This window comes from Oryza sativa, chromosome 3 (assembly GCF_034140825.1).
Source record: "Oryza sativa Japonica Group chromosome 3, ASM3414082v1".
Taxonomy (NCBI): Eukaryota; Viridiplantae; Streptophyta; class Magnoliopsida; order Poales; family Poaceae; genus Oryza; species Oryza sativa.
Window position 1 is genome coordinate 30,343,130 of NC_089037.1, and position 16,358 is coordinate 30,359,487.

Below are 16,358 nucleotides of genomic sequence, written 5' to 3' on the forward strand. Positions count from 1 at the left end.
CTTCAGAAACTGCCCCTCTAGGTCCTTATTTGGTTGTCCTGAGAACGAGCTGGATTGGGCTGCAATTCCTGTGGATTGGACAGACGCGGAGTGAAACCCGGCCCACATAAAAATGTGCATTCGGTTAAGCCCATCGCGGATTGAATCAAGACGGAATAAGTTCACCTAACGTCCCTCAACTTTACATCTAGTCTGTCTGTCTGAGGTCCCCAATTCGCAATACCAGAAATCTCTATCCCTCAACTATTACAAATCGTACAAAAAAGATCCCGATGCAATATTGACCCATTTTTTCCCTGTTTCATTGACGTGGCATACGGTGGGTTCCACATGTCAGCATAATCTCTTCTCATCTTCTCCTTTTCTTTTTCTTTTTTCTTTAGGAACTCTTTGTCTTGCGTTGGCGTCAGCACCTCCTTCACCGCGGCTTCCATGGTGTGTCACCACAACTTGTTGGCCCGCCGCACCGCACGCGCCATCTTGCACATCTCCCCGCCGTCTCGTGGGCATGGAGGCGACGGCGGAGAGCGTGTGGCGGCTGTGCGCAGGGAAGGTTGGGAAGAGCGCCGGGAGGAGGGTGAGGAGGATGCAGGACGGGCGAAGGTCGGCGCCATGCTAGGAGAGCATGGCCACGGCGAGCGGTGGATCGTTGGTGCGCGCGAGGAGGCAAGGGACATGTGGATCCCGCCGTATGCCACGTCAGCAAAAAGGGTAAAAATTTGGGTCAATACTGCCTCGGGATTTTTTTGATAGTTGAGGGGCAGAGGTTTATGGTTTTGCGTATTGGGGACCTCGGCAGACTCGACGTAAAAGTTGAGGGACGTTAGGTGAACTTATTCCAATCCAGGCCGACCCCGTCCTGGGCCGGGTAAGAAACCGCTAAAAAAACCCTCGCGCGGAGGAGACGAGGAGCGCGTAGGGGAAAGCGGCGGCGGCGGTGGCGACGCAGACGCGACTGGGAGTCGACGGCGCGACAGCGACGCGGAGCTCTCCCCGGCGGCGGTGCTCTCTCCTCCGGCGACCGCCCCCTCCGCTGGCCACCTTCTCACCGGTGAGTATCTCTTCCTTCCCCTCTCTTCTCCCTGTCCTACCTAGGGTTTTTGGGTCTTTGATCCTCGGTTCTTGGTCTGTCTCCGTCTCCGACTGCAAGGGCTCCTCCTCATCCACCGTCAACATGGTGTGCATTTTTGATGTAGCTAGCTTCATCCGCCTCCGCCGCCCGCTTTGCCCACCTCGCCGACCCCTCATCCGCCGCCGCCGCTGCCTTCGACGACTGACGAGTTTTGTCTCAACCTTGTTCGGATTCTTATAGCCTAGCACCTCTATCTTCTTGTCATCGCATCAGATAGATAGTAGATCCCAAACTTGTATCACCATGAATGCACGAATTCGAATTCGGATTCACTAGTATTGTTTCTTTGGCTGGATCGGAGTACGGAAATGCAAGCTAAGCTAGCTAGCTCGGTTCACAAATGGATTTTTCGAGCTTGATTCGGAGATATCAACATAAACCAAATACTAATATCAATTTGATGCTATCAGAATGTGCCTTTTGCTGTCTGAATCAAAGCTACCGTTTGTGCTTTGATTCAGCAGACTGAATACTCATTTCTTATTATTGCAGTGCAGGAAGGAAGGAGTAGGAGTTTTTTGGGTCTAGATTCAGTATGGCAAAGTAGCGGGATTTGGAATCCCAACATGCTACTTTGTGTGAAATCCCTGCCAAAACAAGCACATGGTTTTATGATAGGGATTAAAAACAGGAAAGGGATTCAAACCCCACAGGGATTGGGTGATATGGAAGGGATTCACCCAACCCCTTCCTGGATAGGTTCCCCTTGGGGATTAATTCTCAAGCAACCGAACAAGGCCTAAAAGATCCAACTAGGGGAGTGATGCATTAACATTCTGCCGCTAGTATGATACTAAGTACATTGCTTAGGAGGGGTGTTTGTAGTCTAAGATGATATGGGAAATGACATCATAGATTATTGAATCGTGAGTCAGACAGGTGTATGATTCCCATTTTACAATGGTTTTGATTTTTTTTTCCTTTTTGCAAGGTTAGAATGATTCAGTTTGTAGTACCAAACAAAAATCGCTGTATGGCGCCTTAATAGGAATTTTGCTTAGCTTTCCAGTCATCAAAGTAAAATTTCTGCAGCTGCTATAATGATTCTAGTTTGGACCAAAAACACTATATCGTGTATCTGTGCCTCACTACTACTCACCAAGCCATCAGTGTGACTTTGTCCATGTCCAAATTAGTAATTGAGTCACCGTGGCGACCCCTATCCTTAATTCACAACATACTCCCTTTGTCCCAAGAAAAACTCAGCCTAGGAGGGGATGCGACCCCTGCTAGAGAATCTGGACAGAGGGTTGGCCAGATTCGTTGTACTAGGAGGAGTCACATCCCCTCATCGGTTGAGTTTTTATGGGACGGAGGGAGTATACAGCTATTGTGATTTGTTTCACACCTTCGATCATAAGAGGGTTTTAGGTGTTTTGAAGATTTAGGACATGTTGTTATCTAATCTGGAATATATGTTTTTTCTATTATCTGTTTGATACAAGACACTGATGCTTTGGAGAGTGCTACTTGTCACCGTCTTCATTGTTCAGGAATTGAGTGTGGCCTCTTTCAGGTTCCTCTTCTCTTTATTTTGCAAAGACCACCAGAGTGGCACCTTTCATCATATTTGAGATACTGGGACATGACTTTTTGGTGTTCTTACTCGTATGCTATTCAATATATCCCAGTGTTATGTAAAGATTTGATCCACCTAAACTCCTGTATATAGTACATTGAATTCTAAATACTGGTGGCGTGCTCACTTTTCTGATTAACCTTCAATTTTTCTTTCTGTTAAGGTGACTAGGAAACAAGCTTTTCTCTGTTGGATATACCTCTTCTCTTGTTGGAATGGAGGCCAAGGTTTTCAGGTTTCTGAAGCTTGTCGGAGTTGGCTTCAAAGCAAGGACAGAGCGTGAAGGCCGTGAGTTGTTTCTGAAACTTGGTTACAGCCATGAGGTGCAGTTCACTGCTCCACCTGCTGTTCGTGTCTTCTGCTTCAAACCCAACTTAATTTGCTGTACTGGTATCGACAAGAATCGGGTGCACAACTTTGCGGGCGCTGTTCGGAACTGTAAGCCTCCAGAGGTATACAAAGGGAAAGGCATATTGTACATTGATGAAGTTATCAAGCTGAAGCCAGGGAAGAAGCAAAAGAAGTAATGTAGGGATGAGCCTCCATATTTTACTTTCAGTCTGCTAAGATGCTGTAGCACATTTTTAGTGGCGCATATGTTCTTGTGGTTTTCTTGTTCTGGTCTGCTGGATCATCTTTGCCACAGTGCCATGCTGGAACTGGAAGACCCAATAATTCTCTTATGCAGTGTATGTGAAATTGTGAATCATATGTTGAGCCTGTATGACATACAGACCAGAGGGACAAATCACCTTCCAAATTTTTTTTGGACTGGCAACGTGTAAAACTTTCGATGGGTTTGCTGTTCTTTCCACTGTTCTGCTCTGCTATCCTAGACATTGAGCTCAGTGTAAAACTGGATCTGTGCATTCCAGGAGTAATGTTTTTTTGTACTGAGCTAAAATCTGCAGTTTTATATGCATCATTTGATTTGTGATGGTGATAATGGTAAAGCCATGCTGCCAACTAAATAATTGTGAAGAACAACGTGCAGCTTACACGTTGTAGTCTCATCGGTCCTTTTCAGTAAAGATGGCTGCTTCAGTTGTTGAACTTTGTGACTATATAAAACTAAGGCCTTGTTGAGAAGTAAACCGCCTGGCTTGGAAATTGTACTAGTATGACACAAAGAAGATCGTTTAGCTTCGATTGGTTTCGACGTTTTTTGGGGTGAAATGGTTGAAAATTGCAAGCATCAGCTTACTCTTCATGTGCCACAAACTCATATAGTCGATGGAAAATCCCAAACTAAGTGGCAGTCAATGCCTCAATGGAAATTTCTACGACGCCAATATATGTTTTTTAAAAGCAAAAAAAATAGTACTATAAGCACGCGTTCCAAACATCAGCATCATCTAAATCAAGGCCCTATCATTTTCACATGAACCTTCTCACTTTCCATAAGAACCGATAAAAAGGTCCCACGTTCCAAAATCCAAACGACACCTGACACGAAAACCTCACGAGATAACAAGTGCAACCCGAACACGCTCATAATCTCGATTAAACCATGTACTATAATCACATTATTACAAGCGCTTGTCACAACTTTAGATCCTAATAGATTTTTTTGAAGTATTCATAAGTTTCACAAATCCATAATTCTGGACCTGCATTAACGTTGATAACATTTGAATGTATTATTAGGGTGAGTTTGAGGAGAAGGTTATCGAGGAGATTGAGAAGATACGCAAAACGAGGTGAGCCATTAGCTCATAATTAATTGAGTATTAATTATTTTAAATTTTAAAAATGGGTTAATATGATTTTTTAAAGCAACTTTCCTATAGAAAATTTTTTGTAAAAAACGCACCGTTTAGTAGTTTGGGAAGCGTGCGCGCGGAAAACGATGTGTTTTCTCCCTCAATGTTACCCAAACAAACACAGCCTTAATTTTCGTTTAGATGAAATATAAAAGTTTAAATCACTATAGTTTATCCTACAAATTTTAATTCCAGTAAGGACATAAGATCTATAGCTTTGGGCCTGTTTGGTACAGCTCCAACTCCTAAATTTAGCTTTAGGAGTTAGGTCTGGAGTAGAGTTGTGGAGCTGTCTAAATCTAGCTCCACAACTCCAGTTCATTTTGTGAGAGAGCTCCACCCAGCTCCGCTCCCATTTTAGGTGGAACTGAAACTGTTTGGCTGAGCTCCAGCTCCAGAAGGGGTGAAGCTGGAGCTGGAGCTATGCCAAACAGGCCATTTGTCATAACTTTGTCAAATATAACCTTGTACTATGGGTATGTTTGGTACAGCTCCAGCTCTGGCTCTGGAGCTCAGCCAAATAGTTTCAGCTCCAAAAAAAAAGAGGAGCGGAGCTGAATAGAGCTCTATCAAAAAATGAACTAGAAATATGGAGTTGGATTTAGGCAGCTCCACAACTATACTCCAGACCCAACTCCTTAAGCTAAAATTAGGAATTAGAGCTCTATCAAACAGGCCATATGTTAAAATAAAATGATGCGGTGTAAGAAGTCGTTTTAATATCAGTGACTGATGAAAAGTGGACAATTAAGCGTGCTTGATACGAGATATTTAACCATTTGCCACATTTAAATGTGGCAATTAACTTTTTGTCACTGGACCCATATGTCATAGACACATGTGGACCCACATGTCATTGAGATAGGGGTGGCAAATAGTTATTTGCCAAATCTAAAAGTGGTAAATAGTTAAAAGCCCCGCTTGATACTGGTCTTGGTGGTGGGTAAAAGAACAATAATATCTCGCCGGTAAATTGTAATTGTAAACAAATAGAGGAAAAGAAGAACCCAGCAAGCCGAGAGGCCCTTCTAATAGGCCGCTCCAGCTCCGAAACGAGCTTGGCTTGGCGACCCGTCCCTCCGCCCCTCCCTCCCACCCTCCTCCTCCCCAATCTCGCCGCCGCCTTCCTCCTCCCCCGATCTCGCCGCCGCCATGGAGGACGACGACGAGTTCGGGGGCCTCTACACCGACATCCTCGTCCACGCCCCCCCGGCGCCGTCGAATCCCGCCCCTCCCGCCGCCGCAGCCGCCGAAACCCTAGCCCCCGCGCCGCCCGCACCAAACCCTAACCCTACACCGACCCCTGCCTCGACCAAGGCGGCTGCTGCTGCGGATGAGGAGGAGGACGACGACTGGCTCCTGGGCGGGAGCGACCCCGTGGTTGGTGTCGACCCGACCGGGGACTGGGCCGACGAGGAGGAGGATGGCGGCGCCGCGCAGCCACCCCCGAAGCGCGAGGCTGCTGCGGCTGCTGCGAAGCCGGCCCCCGTCGTGGCGGAGGAGGCCGATCCGCTCATGGGGGGTGTAGCGGGCGACGCTGGGGCGGCTATCCCGGGGCTCTCGTCGTCTGCGGCCGCGTCGGCGGCGGCGGCGGGGAGCGAGGAGTGGGATAGTGACAGCGAGGACGATATCCAGATCGTGCTCAACGAGACGGACGGTCGCCGGCGGCTCGGGGAGGACGAGGGCGACGACGAGGACGGCGAAGACCTCGTCATCGTGGCCGATGGCCCTATCCCTGGGATGGAGGAGCAGGATTGGGGGGAGGACGCCGCAGCGGCTGGGGCGGAAGGGGAGCGGAAGGAGGGCGGTGAGCCTGGGAAGGCTGCGGCGGCCCCCGGTGGGAGGATTGGGTACAGTGGCGGCGGCCAGGGGTTCCACCCGCAGCACCATTCCATGTTCAAGGTCAGTTCTTTGGGCCAAGAAGCCGTACGATGCGCTCGGGCCACCCCCGCAGAGGGCGACGGCGTAAACCCGGTTGCAATTCACTACGTTTTATGTTGTACTGTGTAAATATCTTACCAAGTTAAGTGTCCTTTTTAGATTTTCTTTTGCATTCCTGCCTACTGCTCGACAATGTAAACTGTAAATGCATTATTAACATATAAAGGAAGAAAAGGAGAAATACAATGATTTTTGCATCTACTATTCAATGCTTCCATATAGCTAGTTCAAAGATTCTAGACTTCTTAATGTGCCATCTCCATGCTGGAGTTATAGTTCTCTGTCAAGTAGGGGGAGTTGCTGTCAAGATGGTTGCGATGATGATTGGTTGTGAAGTTCCAAGTCAGTAACTTCATTTCAGACGCAGATATGGCATGGATGAAGCCAATTGATGTTAATAACAGTGTCGTCATTTCAAGCTAGGGGATAGTGGGAAAGACTGCAACTGTTTGAATTACCAATATTACTGTTGCAAATAAGAGATACAGGGACATAATAGTTGATATAATTTAGCTCAAATAGCATCAAATCTAAGCTTCAGTCTGTCTGTTCTTTACATACACAGGGTTAGGATAAACCTTGGCCATGCACACTCGGATCATAATCACCTCGGCTGTAGGTTTCTATAGTCCAAGTTAAGTTTGTCTATATTAAACATGACAGTAGAAGTCTTGGGGGGCAAAATAACGATCAATCACAAATGGGCTTGTTTTCCTTCCCTTTCTACCAACACAAATATGATATTTGGTGGGATAATTGGCTATTTCAGCAATCCCATACCAGGCTTCTTATAATTTCTGATCATTTTCAGTGGTTAGGCTATGTATGATCATATAACTGTATGATGGGAGTGTGATTCATGCACATTTGTAGCTATTGTGCTGGTTGCTAATGTGTTAGGACATGCTATCACTAGGGATTTTTCTTCTAATATGAATCAGCCTGAATTTATATCACTCCCTGGCTCCCTGCTGAGCGATATGACTACATTATAATGATTTGGGCATTTGGATCATATACTAGTTTTCGGTTGTCTAAGAAATAATTAATATTAGTTTGTTTGATTTTTAGGAAGATTTGAGTTTCCACAGTGTTTGCATGTGAGATTTGTTAGAACCAAAGTAGTACAAATCTCTGCACTACATGTGCCATTTATCTTGTGGTTAACTGCTTAAAGCAATCTATCATATGGGCTAAAATAATTCTTTTTGCATGTGGATTTTTTGTAAATTATGTCCAAAGCTTACAGCAATGAACCTCATGGAAGTCTAAATTGATTACATGTTTAGGTTGTGTTTATAATTTATCATATGTTCTTGTGGTTTTCCTGTTGTTAAATGGAAGATTTTACTGCTTGAAAAGTTGTCCGCGACATCAAGGATTGCTCACCATTATTGATTTATTTTTATTTAGTTGTTAAGTCTTTTTCTAATGTTTCTATTATTTCTTGTCTTCCTCGTGCAGTATGTGCGCCCTGGTGCTACACTAGGGGCTCCATTAGGTGGGGCTCCTACTGCTACTGGTCAGTTCCGCCCTCCTGGACCACCGGGACCTTTTGCTGGTCGAGGAAGAGGTGACTGGAGACCTGGTGCTGGTAGGGGCATGAATAAAGGTTTTGGCTATGGAATGCCCCCATGGGGAGGTTCAGGTCGTGGTTTTGGTGGACTAGATTTCACGCTTCCTCCGCACAAGTAAGCTAACTGGTAGACATGTTAATAATGATAGTCATGTATGTTGAATGGTTCGTTCTCCCTTATCAGGAATTCTGTTGCTGTTGTGAATGACTGTCTATCTTATTGTCAATACATCTCTCTTATTGTAAAGGGCTTATTGACCTGCTGCCTGAAATCACTAATATTCACTCAAATACGAACCCTTAGGTTACTGAGTATCCTGAGCTTTACTTAAAACTACGAGGAGAAAGAAACAGTGATATACAGCTTTACCTTTTATTGAGAATCATTATATACAAGCATTCTATAAAGCAAATCAGATAGATGTTAGTATTATTGTAATGTTCTCTGGCAATTTGTTAGTATGTATTTTGGAAAATCCTCAACGATGCAGAAAGGTTGGGATGGGATATTCCTTCTGATCTATTAATACATCTGTACAATAAATTCTATTTCATATCTAATTGTTTTCTACTCATAAGGACAATTTGCTTAACTCAGGACTATATTTGATATTGACGTTGATACAACATTCGAGGAGAAGCCATGGAAATACCCTGGTGCTGATATTTCAGACTTCTTTAATTTTGGGCTTGATGACGAGAAGTGGAAAGACTACTGCAAGCAGCTGGTGAGTGCATATTTTATCATTTGTTGGCATGTATTAGACTATTAGTGTTATTCTGTTTTTCATTTGTAAACAATTGGCATGATTTATCACTAGGATCAACTACGATTGGAGTCCACAATGCAATCTAGAATACGCGTGTATGAGAGCGGGCGATCAGAACAGGTTTCCAATAGTCCCACTTTGAAAATATCAATTCTGTGCTATTTATTCTTTTGATGAACTATCTTTAACTGGTTTCCATTCAGGACTATGATCCAGATCTGCCGCCGGAGCTAGCTGCTGCTACTGGTCATCATGACATTTCTGCTGATAGTCGTAATAAAACTGATAATGGGCACACGGACGTCAATACCCAAGGAAGAGTTCCTACAAGCATGCGTCCACCTGTGGTACTAAACCCACTCTCTTTGACATCTATGTAGCTGGTTCTTGCTTTTCATGTTTTTTCTTGCTCGTGCACAGTGCGCACCCCATGCCATGATTTTGCAAATGTCAGCACTCACACATCAGTGCACGTGTACATTATGAAAGGATGTTCCACACACTCAATCATGTGCTTCTTTTCAATAGCTGTGTGAGATTGATAGTTATCCAATCTATAGGTTTAAGTTATTCCCTTTTTGACCACCACTTGGAGCATTGGTTCAATCACGCTAAACTTTCAAATTCCATATAGGTCAAAGCTGTTGTCCACTCTTTGTATGGATTTGGTATTGACATCCTCTAATTTTTAGTACTGTTGTATAACTAAATCTCGACAACAAGTAGCACGAGATATTGGAAAATTTGCAATCATGGTCATGCTAGTTTGGTAGCCACATGGATTCAATCAATAAATAGGGGTACGCATCGAAGTTAAAGGGTTGGTGTCTATGAAAAGAGGGAGCTACAAAGATTTATATATGTTTGGGCATCTAATGCTAGTAGCCAACACCTGTTAGTGTGCCCCTTGAGGCCTTGACTTGGGTCAGGAGGGCTGCCCTTAGGGAGAAAATTGATGATATGCCACTCAATTTGTTGAGCTTTGATAAAAGGCCACCCTCTATATTGCCTCCTTGTTAATTTGCAACTTTGGAGGGTTTGAGCCAAATTTTAATTTCTTTTCTCCTATCTTCCACTAATTCGGCACAGGAAAAGACCAAAATCCCCCGACCCCTTCCCACATATCGATTAGATCATTGGTCGATTGACCCATCCTCTCTGTCGTGGCCTGTTAGCATAGACAGAACCTTTGCAGCCGTTGGGGCTTAGCGCACCCCTACCCCCTAAGTACCCCCTTCTCCCCATCTACCCCGAGCTCCACCTGTAAGAGGAAGAAGAGAAGGAGAAGCTGCGTGACCATTGCTGTGCCGGCGCCACTGCCTGCGCTCACTCGTAAGCCCTCCGGCACCGCCTGCTTCTGTGGTGCGCAGTGCGCCACTGCAGATGGCCGAGGGTGGAACTCAGGCGAGGTGGTGTGCCGAGCCCTGGCACACGGTGGCTGACCAGCAGGCTTCTCCCCCTTGGTGGCGAGCAAACTCCTGCTCCTGGAGTGATGGCAGATAAAGGGAGAGGGATTAACCTGAGAAATTATGAATGGCTAAAACCCTAATAAATGTCATTTTATAGAGGTGGCAATGAAATGGGTGGTATTTGAACAATGGCAATCTAGACAGTGTCATTTTACCAATGCCCAACAAATCGAGTAGCAAATCGTTAATTTTCTCTGCCCTTAGGTGTGAGGCTGTCCTGTAGGGTTCACCAAATCACCAATTGCTAAGAGTGTTGGATCAGGATTATTCGATGTCATTCGGTAGAAACAAGCTCCCCTTGGGATTGGGGGGTATTTAAGCTTCTTGGTCTTGTATACTGACTATAATGCTAATTAGTAACCAGGTAGCTATAGATTTGTTGTTGTTGTTGTTGTTGTTGTTGTTGTTGTTGTTGTTGCTGATGAGTGGGCCTAGACTTTGTCTTGGCATGTGTTCACCTACCACCTGGTCCCTCGTAGGATGTGGTCTGAGTCCACCTATTGAGCTGTGGATTGACCATGCCTTGACTAGGTGCAGGGTGATCTCAACCCCTAGGCAGCTAGGTCTGGGTGTTAGGGTCGGGGCGTGACACTGACCTTGCCTTGAGGGCACATGGTGGAGGTTCAGATCGCCTATGGGTACTCTGACTATGTGCAAGTTGAAGTCATTGGAAGTACTATCTAATTTTAGTGCAAGATGACTCTAGCAGTCTGTTATGAGACATGCAAGTTTCATGTGAACAATTACAACACACGCAGGGCCAGCTTTCCTTATTTTCCCATGCTCATCTGTATAGATTCTATACTGATGTTAGAGTTCTCTTGTCAGATGACAGGGAGGCCTATACAGGTTGAAACTGGCTATGGAGAACGCCTTCCATCTATTGATACCCGCTTACCTCGAATGCGTGAATCAGACTCTGTTATAGAGGTAAGTATTTTTTTGATTCGACCTGTGTTCAAGTTTCTGCTCATATGGATCAACTCTGCTTTTTGTTGCCTGTCAGTCGAGTAGTATTTTGTGCCTTTTCAGTTCTAACGAGTACCTTGCTTTCCATTTCAGATTGTGTGTCAGGGACAATCAGATGATCCACTAGTTGATGATAGTACAGTGGACCAAACTGAGAAGGATTCTCAACGAGGTGATAAAAGGACCCATGGGGCTGAGGAAGGAAGACCATACACATCTGAGATGAATAGTTCTTCTGCTCTGGGGAAGGAAGAACATAAGAAACGGTTGCCTGTTTCATCTGAAGGTGATAATGCTACAGATGTCAATGGCCGCTCCTCTCCCAGCTACAGAACAAGGGGTTCTCCTCGTGGAGTAAGGTATGCCAATATCTGCAGACCTTTAGATATACTAGATAACTTATTAACATGAACTAAGTTTATTTAGTCTTTGTTTGCATGATCCTATTTATGCCATATCGGACTTGTTGATTGTCCTCCCATGATGTAATGGTCCCATGTTGCTATAAATGTGAAGATATTGCAGCATCACATCAGTTTCTTGTCCATCTTGGGGAATTCTGTTCATTTTTCTACACCTATCCACTACCAATTTTTCATATTTTTTCTGATTCAGTCTACTTCAGTTGCACTTCATTTCTCTTGAATGTTTTTCATTACTTCATTCAAATCCTTCGTTTTTTGTTAAAGCTATATTTGTAATGCTGCTTCCAAATTGGTTCTTTGAAGGTCATCGAAAGGAAGCTCTGCCCGAGAAGTTGAAAGTTCCAATGAAATATTACCCCGCCAAACAACATCATTAAAGAGAAACAATGATTCTCAGAGAGAGAAAAACCCTGATGAGGGCTCAGAATCCAAGGATGGTCCTGAAGGGTCACCTGCTGCTGCTGATGAAGCTGCAGATAAACTGAGTGCAGATCACTTTGATGGTAATGATGGCAGTCTTGCTTTGGTTGATAGTGCTGAAGTGGATGGTGATGATGTTATCTCAGATCCTCACACGGTTAGTGAGACAACTACAACTGATGGTGATAACTTGTCTCATTCTGGTAAAAAACAGAAACTAATTTCTAGGGCAGAGCAGCCCACTGGACACAATAGCAGTGATCAGGATGAATTGAGGACACGGAATAGTGATAATAGTAGAGGGAGGTCTGGTAGCAGCAAAGATAATCAAAAACGTCTTGAATCTGGTGAAGAAGTTCTGCAAGATAGGCGGTCCAGGCGAATAAATGATGCAAGAAGGCATCATGATGGAGAAGACCGCAATTCTCGTCGGAAGGATGAGTACCTTCGAGACATCAAACCAGATGTGGAAAGATCACATTTGGCCTCCAGGAGTAGGGATGATACCTACCACCCTTATGCAAACAGAGACAGGGACATGCGTGGCAGAAGTTATGATAGGGTAAGAGATACAGAAATTTGGCAGAGGAGAGAAGAAAGTGTTCACAACAGACGAGCAAAAGAGGAAGATGTGAGGCTCGAACACAATGCTGAAGTTGGTGCAAGGAATAGAAATAAGATGAGGCCACCTGTTGATCGGAATGATAGGATTGAAGATCCTCATGCAAGGAAGCGGTTGGATGATGGTGACTGGAGGGGCTCTAGACCAAGAGAGCGTGGTGATGTTGTTCTGAATCGTCGTGAAAATATAGATGATTCGCATATGAAGAGAAAGAAGGATGAAGAGAACATGAGGAGAATGAAACCTGAGAATGAAGACATAGTTCATGGACAGCATGGTTATAGAGGAAGGGATGACCCAAACAGAAGGAAGAGAGAGCGGGATGATGGAATTGATCAGAAAAGAAGAGATGACAATGCTAGGATGAGGGAGAAGGCTGATGATCGTTATCATACAAAGCATAAAGAGGATAACTGGCGACAGAGAGAAAGAGAGGACAGGCACAGGCCTAAGCATGACAACACTGTGACCCTTCAGAGAGATGAAGGAAGGGGATCTGGTCGGGGTGGACGGATTTTGGATGATAAATTAGTCACTAGCGGTAGGAAACAGGATGAATCAAGATCTGCAGGATTAAGCAAAGAAGCGCAAGAGCGCAGCAGACAAAACGACCCTTTGAGGAGAGATCAAGGAGCAGAAGAAAATAACATGCAAAATAGAGGCCGTTCTGATGTACATCCACGTGATGAAAATCCAAATAACAGTGAGAGGAACACCAGGCAAGAAAAACCAAATAATACTCATGACGGTAACCGTCTATCGAGCAATTCTGGTGCTCGCCAAGTGAGTAGAGATAGATACCGGGAAAGCACAAGAAAGGGCAGAAGTTCTGATATTAATGAACATGATCTTCCCAAATCGAGCAAGAGGAGACGTGAAGACCATGAAAGTCATCGTGGTGGGAAGGTATGAAATCCTTGCTGACTATTACTTCAGGAAGGTATACATGCATTAGAGGTTCATTTGATTAGATACCAGAAAACTAGAATGCCATAGTTTTAAATTGATTGCTGCAGCCTTTGGTTTTGAGCTGTGCAGATATTTTACCTACTGTTGTTACAAATGATCGAGTGCAACATACTACAAGTTTTTGATAGTGTGTCAAGCTTGGATGCTTATTGATTGGGGTTTTTCCTTCTATACTGCCTATCCTGGTTCTTCCAAGATAACAGTTACATGATCACATCTTTAGTGATATGTTCATATGAGAACCTGTGCTCCCTTCGCACATAAGTGCACTCAGATGTTTACAAAAAATTTCAACTAAGTCTGTAAACATGATTGCATGCATCACCATGCAAAATTTCAACTCAAAATCTGATACACGGGATGGAAAAAACAAGGAATTCATATGAACAGTGCATGTCTACACTTTGGTAATCACTTATTTGTGTGTCCTGACATTTCGGTTGAAATCTGTAGGATACTATCATGTTAGCATGGGACAGTTTTAGATATTTTCAATGCACATTTCAGTGCACTTTTTTGCAAAGGGAGCACAGAAGTACACAACATTTTCCAACAAAAGAATATGTTATGAGCTTATCCAAGCAAGTTACTAAATCTGTCTCCTAATTGTTTTGCAGAGTACTTTTATCTTATTTTGCAAACTGTGTTAGATTTCTTATATCTGAGTAGTGGGTACCTATGTTTTCTCATTAGTGCATATGGCATTATGGCAAGTTGAGCCTGGTTATATTTTTGGTCTGCTTTAGCTTTATATTACTGGTTGAACGCCAGCATGGTGCATGGCAATGTTTTCTAAAAGGGAACACAAAATAAAGTAAAATCTGTATGACATATTGCCTACGCCTTGCAATGAGAAAATATGGCAAAGCATTTTGGGAAGTCACCTTGCTGCATGTGGGCTTATGTTTCAGCTATTTCTAGAACTCCTTGGATTAGTCACTCACTCGATACAAATGCAAATATAATGCTGTATAGGTCGATGTGAAAGGAGTGAGCGAGCAAGAAAATAGTAGGGATCATACTGTGTCCTCCAAAAAGGGCCAGAATCCACAACGTGAATCATTTGTGAAACAAGCGGAAGAAGATCCCATGTCAGATGATGAAAACCATGAGGATTCAAGAAGGGGTCGCTCTAAGTTGGAGCGGTGGACGAGCCACAAAGAGATAGACTATAGTAGTATCGATAATGAAAATGCACCAACATTTTCTTCCATCAAATCAGATGTTCAAGCTCCTACTGCTGATGAGTTAGGTAAATCTGAAGCAGCTGCAGCTGGCAATTCAGAACTCAAGAGCGGTGGCGATAATGGCCAAACATCTGAGAAGAACGCCGAAGAGCGTGATCGACATCTAGACACTGTTGAGAGGCTCAAGAGACGGAGTGAGCGTTTCAAACTTCCCATGCCTGGTGAGAAGGATGCACCGCAAAGCAAAAAGGTGGATACTGAAGTGCAACCTCCGCAAATCGAATCTGCTTCTGCTGATTTGGAAGTCAAGCCAGAGCGGCCAGCCCGCAAGAGGAGGTGGACTGGGACTGGGAGCTAGCTTTGAGCTGACGGTCACTCGAAGGAATTACCTGCGGAATATCATGACGGATTGCACACTTCACACCATGTTTGTTCTGTTACAACTGGAAGTGGAATCCATGTATGATTTTGCTGTTTAATTTATACATGTATGTGTTAACTTACAGAAATGTTTGATTTTTGGTTGGGGAACTGGATACTGTATTTTTTTTACCCATTCATTTCCCCTAATGATTCCGGTGGTCCAAATGTGGCGCCGGTGCCAGTGTGCCACCAAAATCAGATGGCTCCAAGCCTTTTATGGAAAGCAGCTGATTGGAGTTCCCTGACTTGGTAGGACTGGTGCTTCGACAACAATTTCGTGGGTTCCAGGAGCTGCATTTGAAGAAGCAGGGGTGCCCCATGCAAGCAATCTTTTTCTTGTGATGAACTGCTGGTGATCTGGAGGCACTTGATTATTGTATGATTCCTGTTGCCATCTGATGTTGCAGAAGCTATACCAAGTTACCGCTTCTTGTGCATGGAAGCATGGCATCTGACTGCGAGGTAGATCTTTACGACCTGGGATGACTACCTACTGTGTGCCATAGTATGTTCTTGTACATTTTGATGAACCTACATTGACGTGCATAAAGTTAGTTCATAGTATGCAGCAAGACTGCAAGAGCTAGTGTAGAGCTGCATGGTATACTGAACATTTGGACGGATCAATAATGTATACATCTTAGGTAGTGGACAGTAGGGTTGCTTGTCTAGTGGAATTTTGCTTATGACGATAACCCAGATTGATTTGACTTCGATCATCCAAATTCGTTTATGAACTAGACCCATGTTCTATGCGGAAATGAATGCTTCTTTGTCGAGTACTACTTGCATAAGCATAAACGTAAGCTGAAGATTGCAAAATTAACACACCACTAGTACATAATTACAGGAGGATGGCCAAGCTTAAGTTTGCCAAATTAGTATAGGCCAATAGAAACCAAACAAGATCCCTGTGATAAGCCTCGGTTCTGTCATTTCTGTTCGGGGTTTCAGGCGATAGCGAGCGCAACCAATCCTTTGCTCCCGCGGACGCTTTCGCGCAACTGCGCGCAAGCGCAACGGGGCCAATCGCCACTGCGACGGTCACCGTCGTGGTTTCGGCCGCATCCGGCCACGGGATTCCGCCTCATCCGCGCGGTCCTCATGCGCGCG

General features: G+C 44.4%; 2 protein-coding genes across 4 annotated transcripts; both read left to right on the top strand.

Moving 5' to 3' along the window:
• The first annotated feature begins 913 nt into the window (after positions 1 to 913).
• On the top strand, positions 914 to 3,519 carry LOC4333960 (large ribosomal subunit protein uL6m). 2 transcript variants are annotated; one of them, XM_015772436.3, is made up of 2 exons: positions 914 to 1,051; positions 2,875 to 3,519. In XM_015772436.3, exon 2 carries the CDS (start codon positions 2,927 to 2,929, stop codon positions 3,236 to 3,238), a length of 312 nt encoding a protein of 103 aa, XP_015627922.1. In that variant the 5' UTR covers positions 914 to 1,051; positions 2,875 to 2,926; the 3' UTR covers positions 3,239 to 3,519. The 2 variants fall into 2 exon arrangements, with proteins under 2 accessions (XP_015627922.1, XP_066164849.1); XM_066308752.1 differs by having other exon boundaries at positions 2,883 to 3,519.
• Positions 3,520 to 5,503: 1,984 nt separating this feature from the next.
• LOC4333961 (FIP1[V]-like protein) lies at positions 5,504 to 15,964 on the top strand. 2 transcript variants are annotated; one of them, XM_015775701.2, is made up of 9 exons: positions 5,504 to 6,376; positions 7,880 to 8,106; positions 8,590 to 8,719; positions 8,813 to 8,881; positions 8,965 to 9,108; positions 11,059 to 11,160; positions 11,293 to 11,558; positions 11,928 to 13,572; positions 14,611 to 15,964. In XM_015775701.2, exons 1-9 carry the CDS (start codon positions 5,627 to 5,629, stop codon positions 15,178 to 15,180), a joined length of 3,903 nt encoding a protein of 1,300 aa, XP_015631187.1. In that variant the 5' UTR covers positions 5,504 to 5,626; the 3' UTR covers positions 15,181 to 15,964. The 2 variants fall into 2 exon arrangements, with proteins under 2 accessions (XP_015631187.1, XP_066164512.1); XM_066308415.1 differs by having other exon boundaries at positions 15,499 to 15,964.
• The last annotated feature ends 394 nt before the right edge of the window (positions 15,965 to 16,358 follow it).

Excerpts from the sequence above, each read along its gene's own strand:
- LOC4333960 (XM_015772436.3), top strand. The coding sequence starts at position 2,927 with ATGGAGGCCAAGGTTTTCAGGTTTCTGAAGCTTGTCGGAGTTGGCTTC.
- LOC4333961 (XM_015775701.2), top strand. The coding sequence starts at position 5,627 with ATGGAGGACGACGACGAGTTCGGGGGCCTCTACACCGACATCCTCGTC. Across the intron at positions 11,161-11,292 it reads AATCAGACTCTGTTATAGAG|ATTGTGTGTCAGGGACAATC; the intron begins GTAAGTATTTTT and ends TTTCCATTTCAG. Across the intron at positions 11,559-11,927 it reads GGTTCTCCTCGTGGAGTAAG|GTCATCGAAAGGAAGCTCTG; the intron begins GTATGCCAATAT and ends GGTTCTTTGAAG.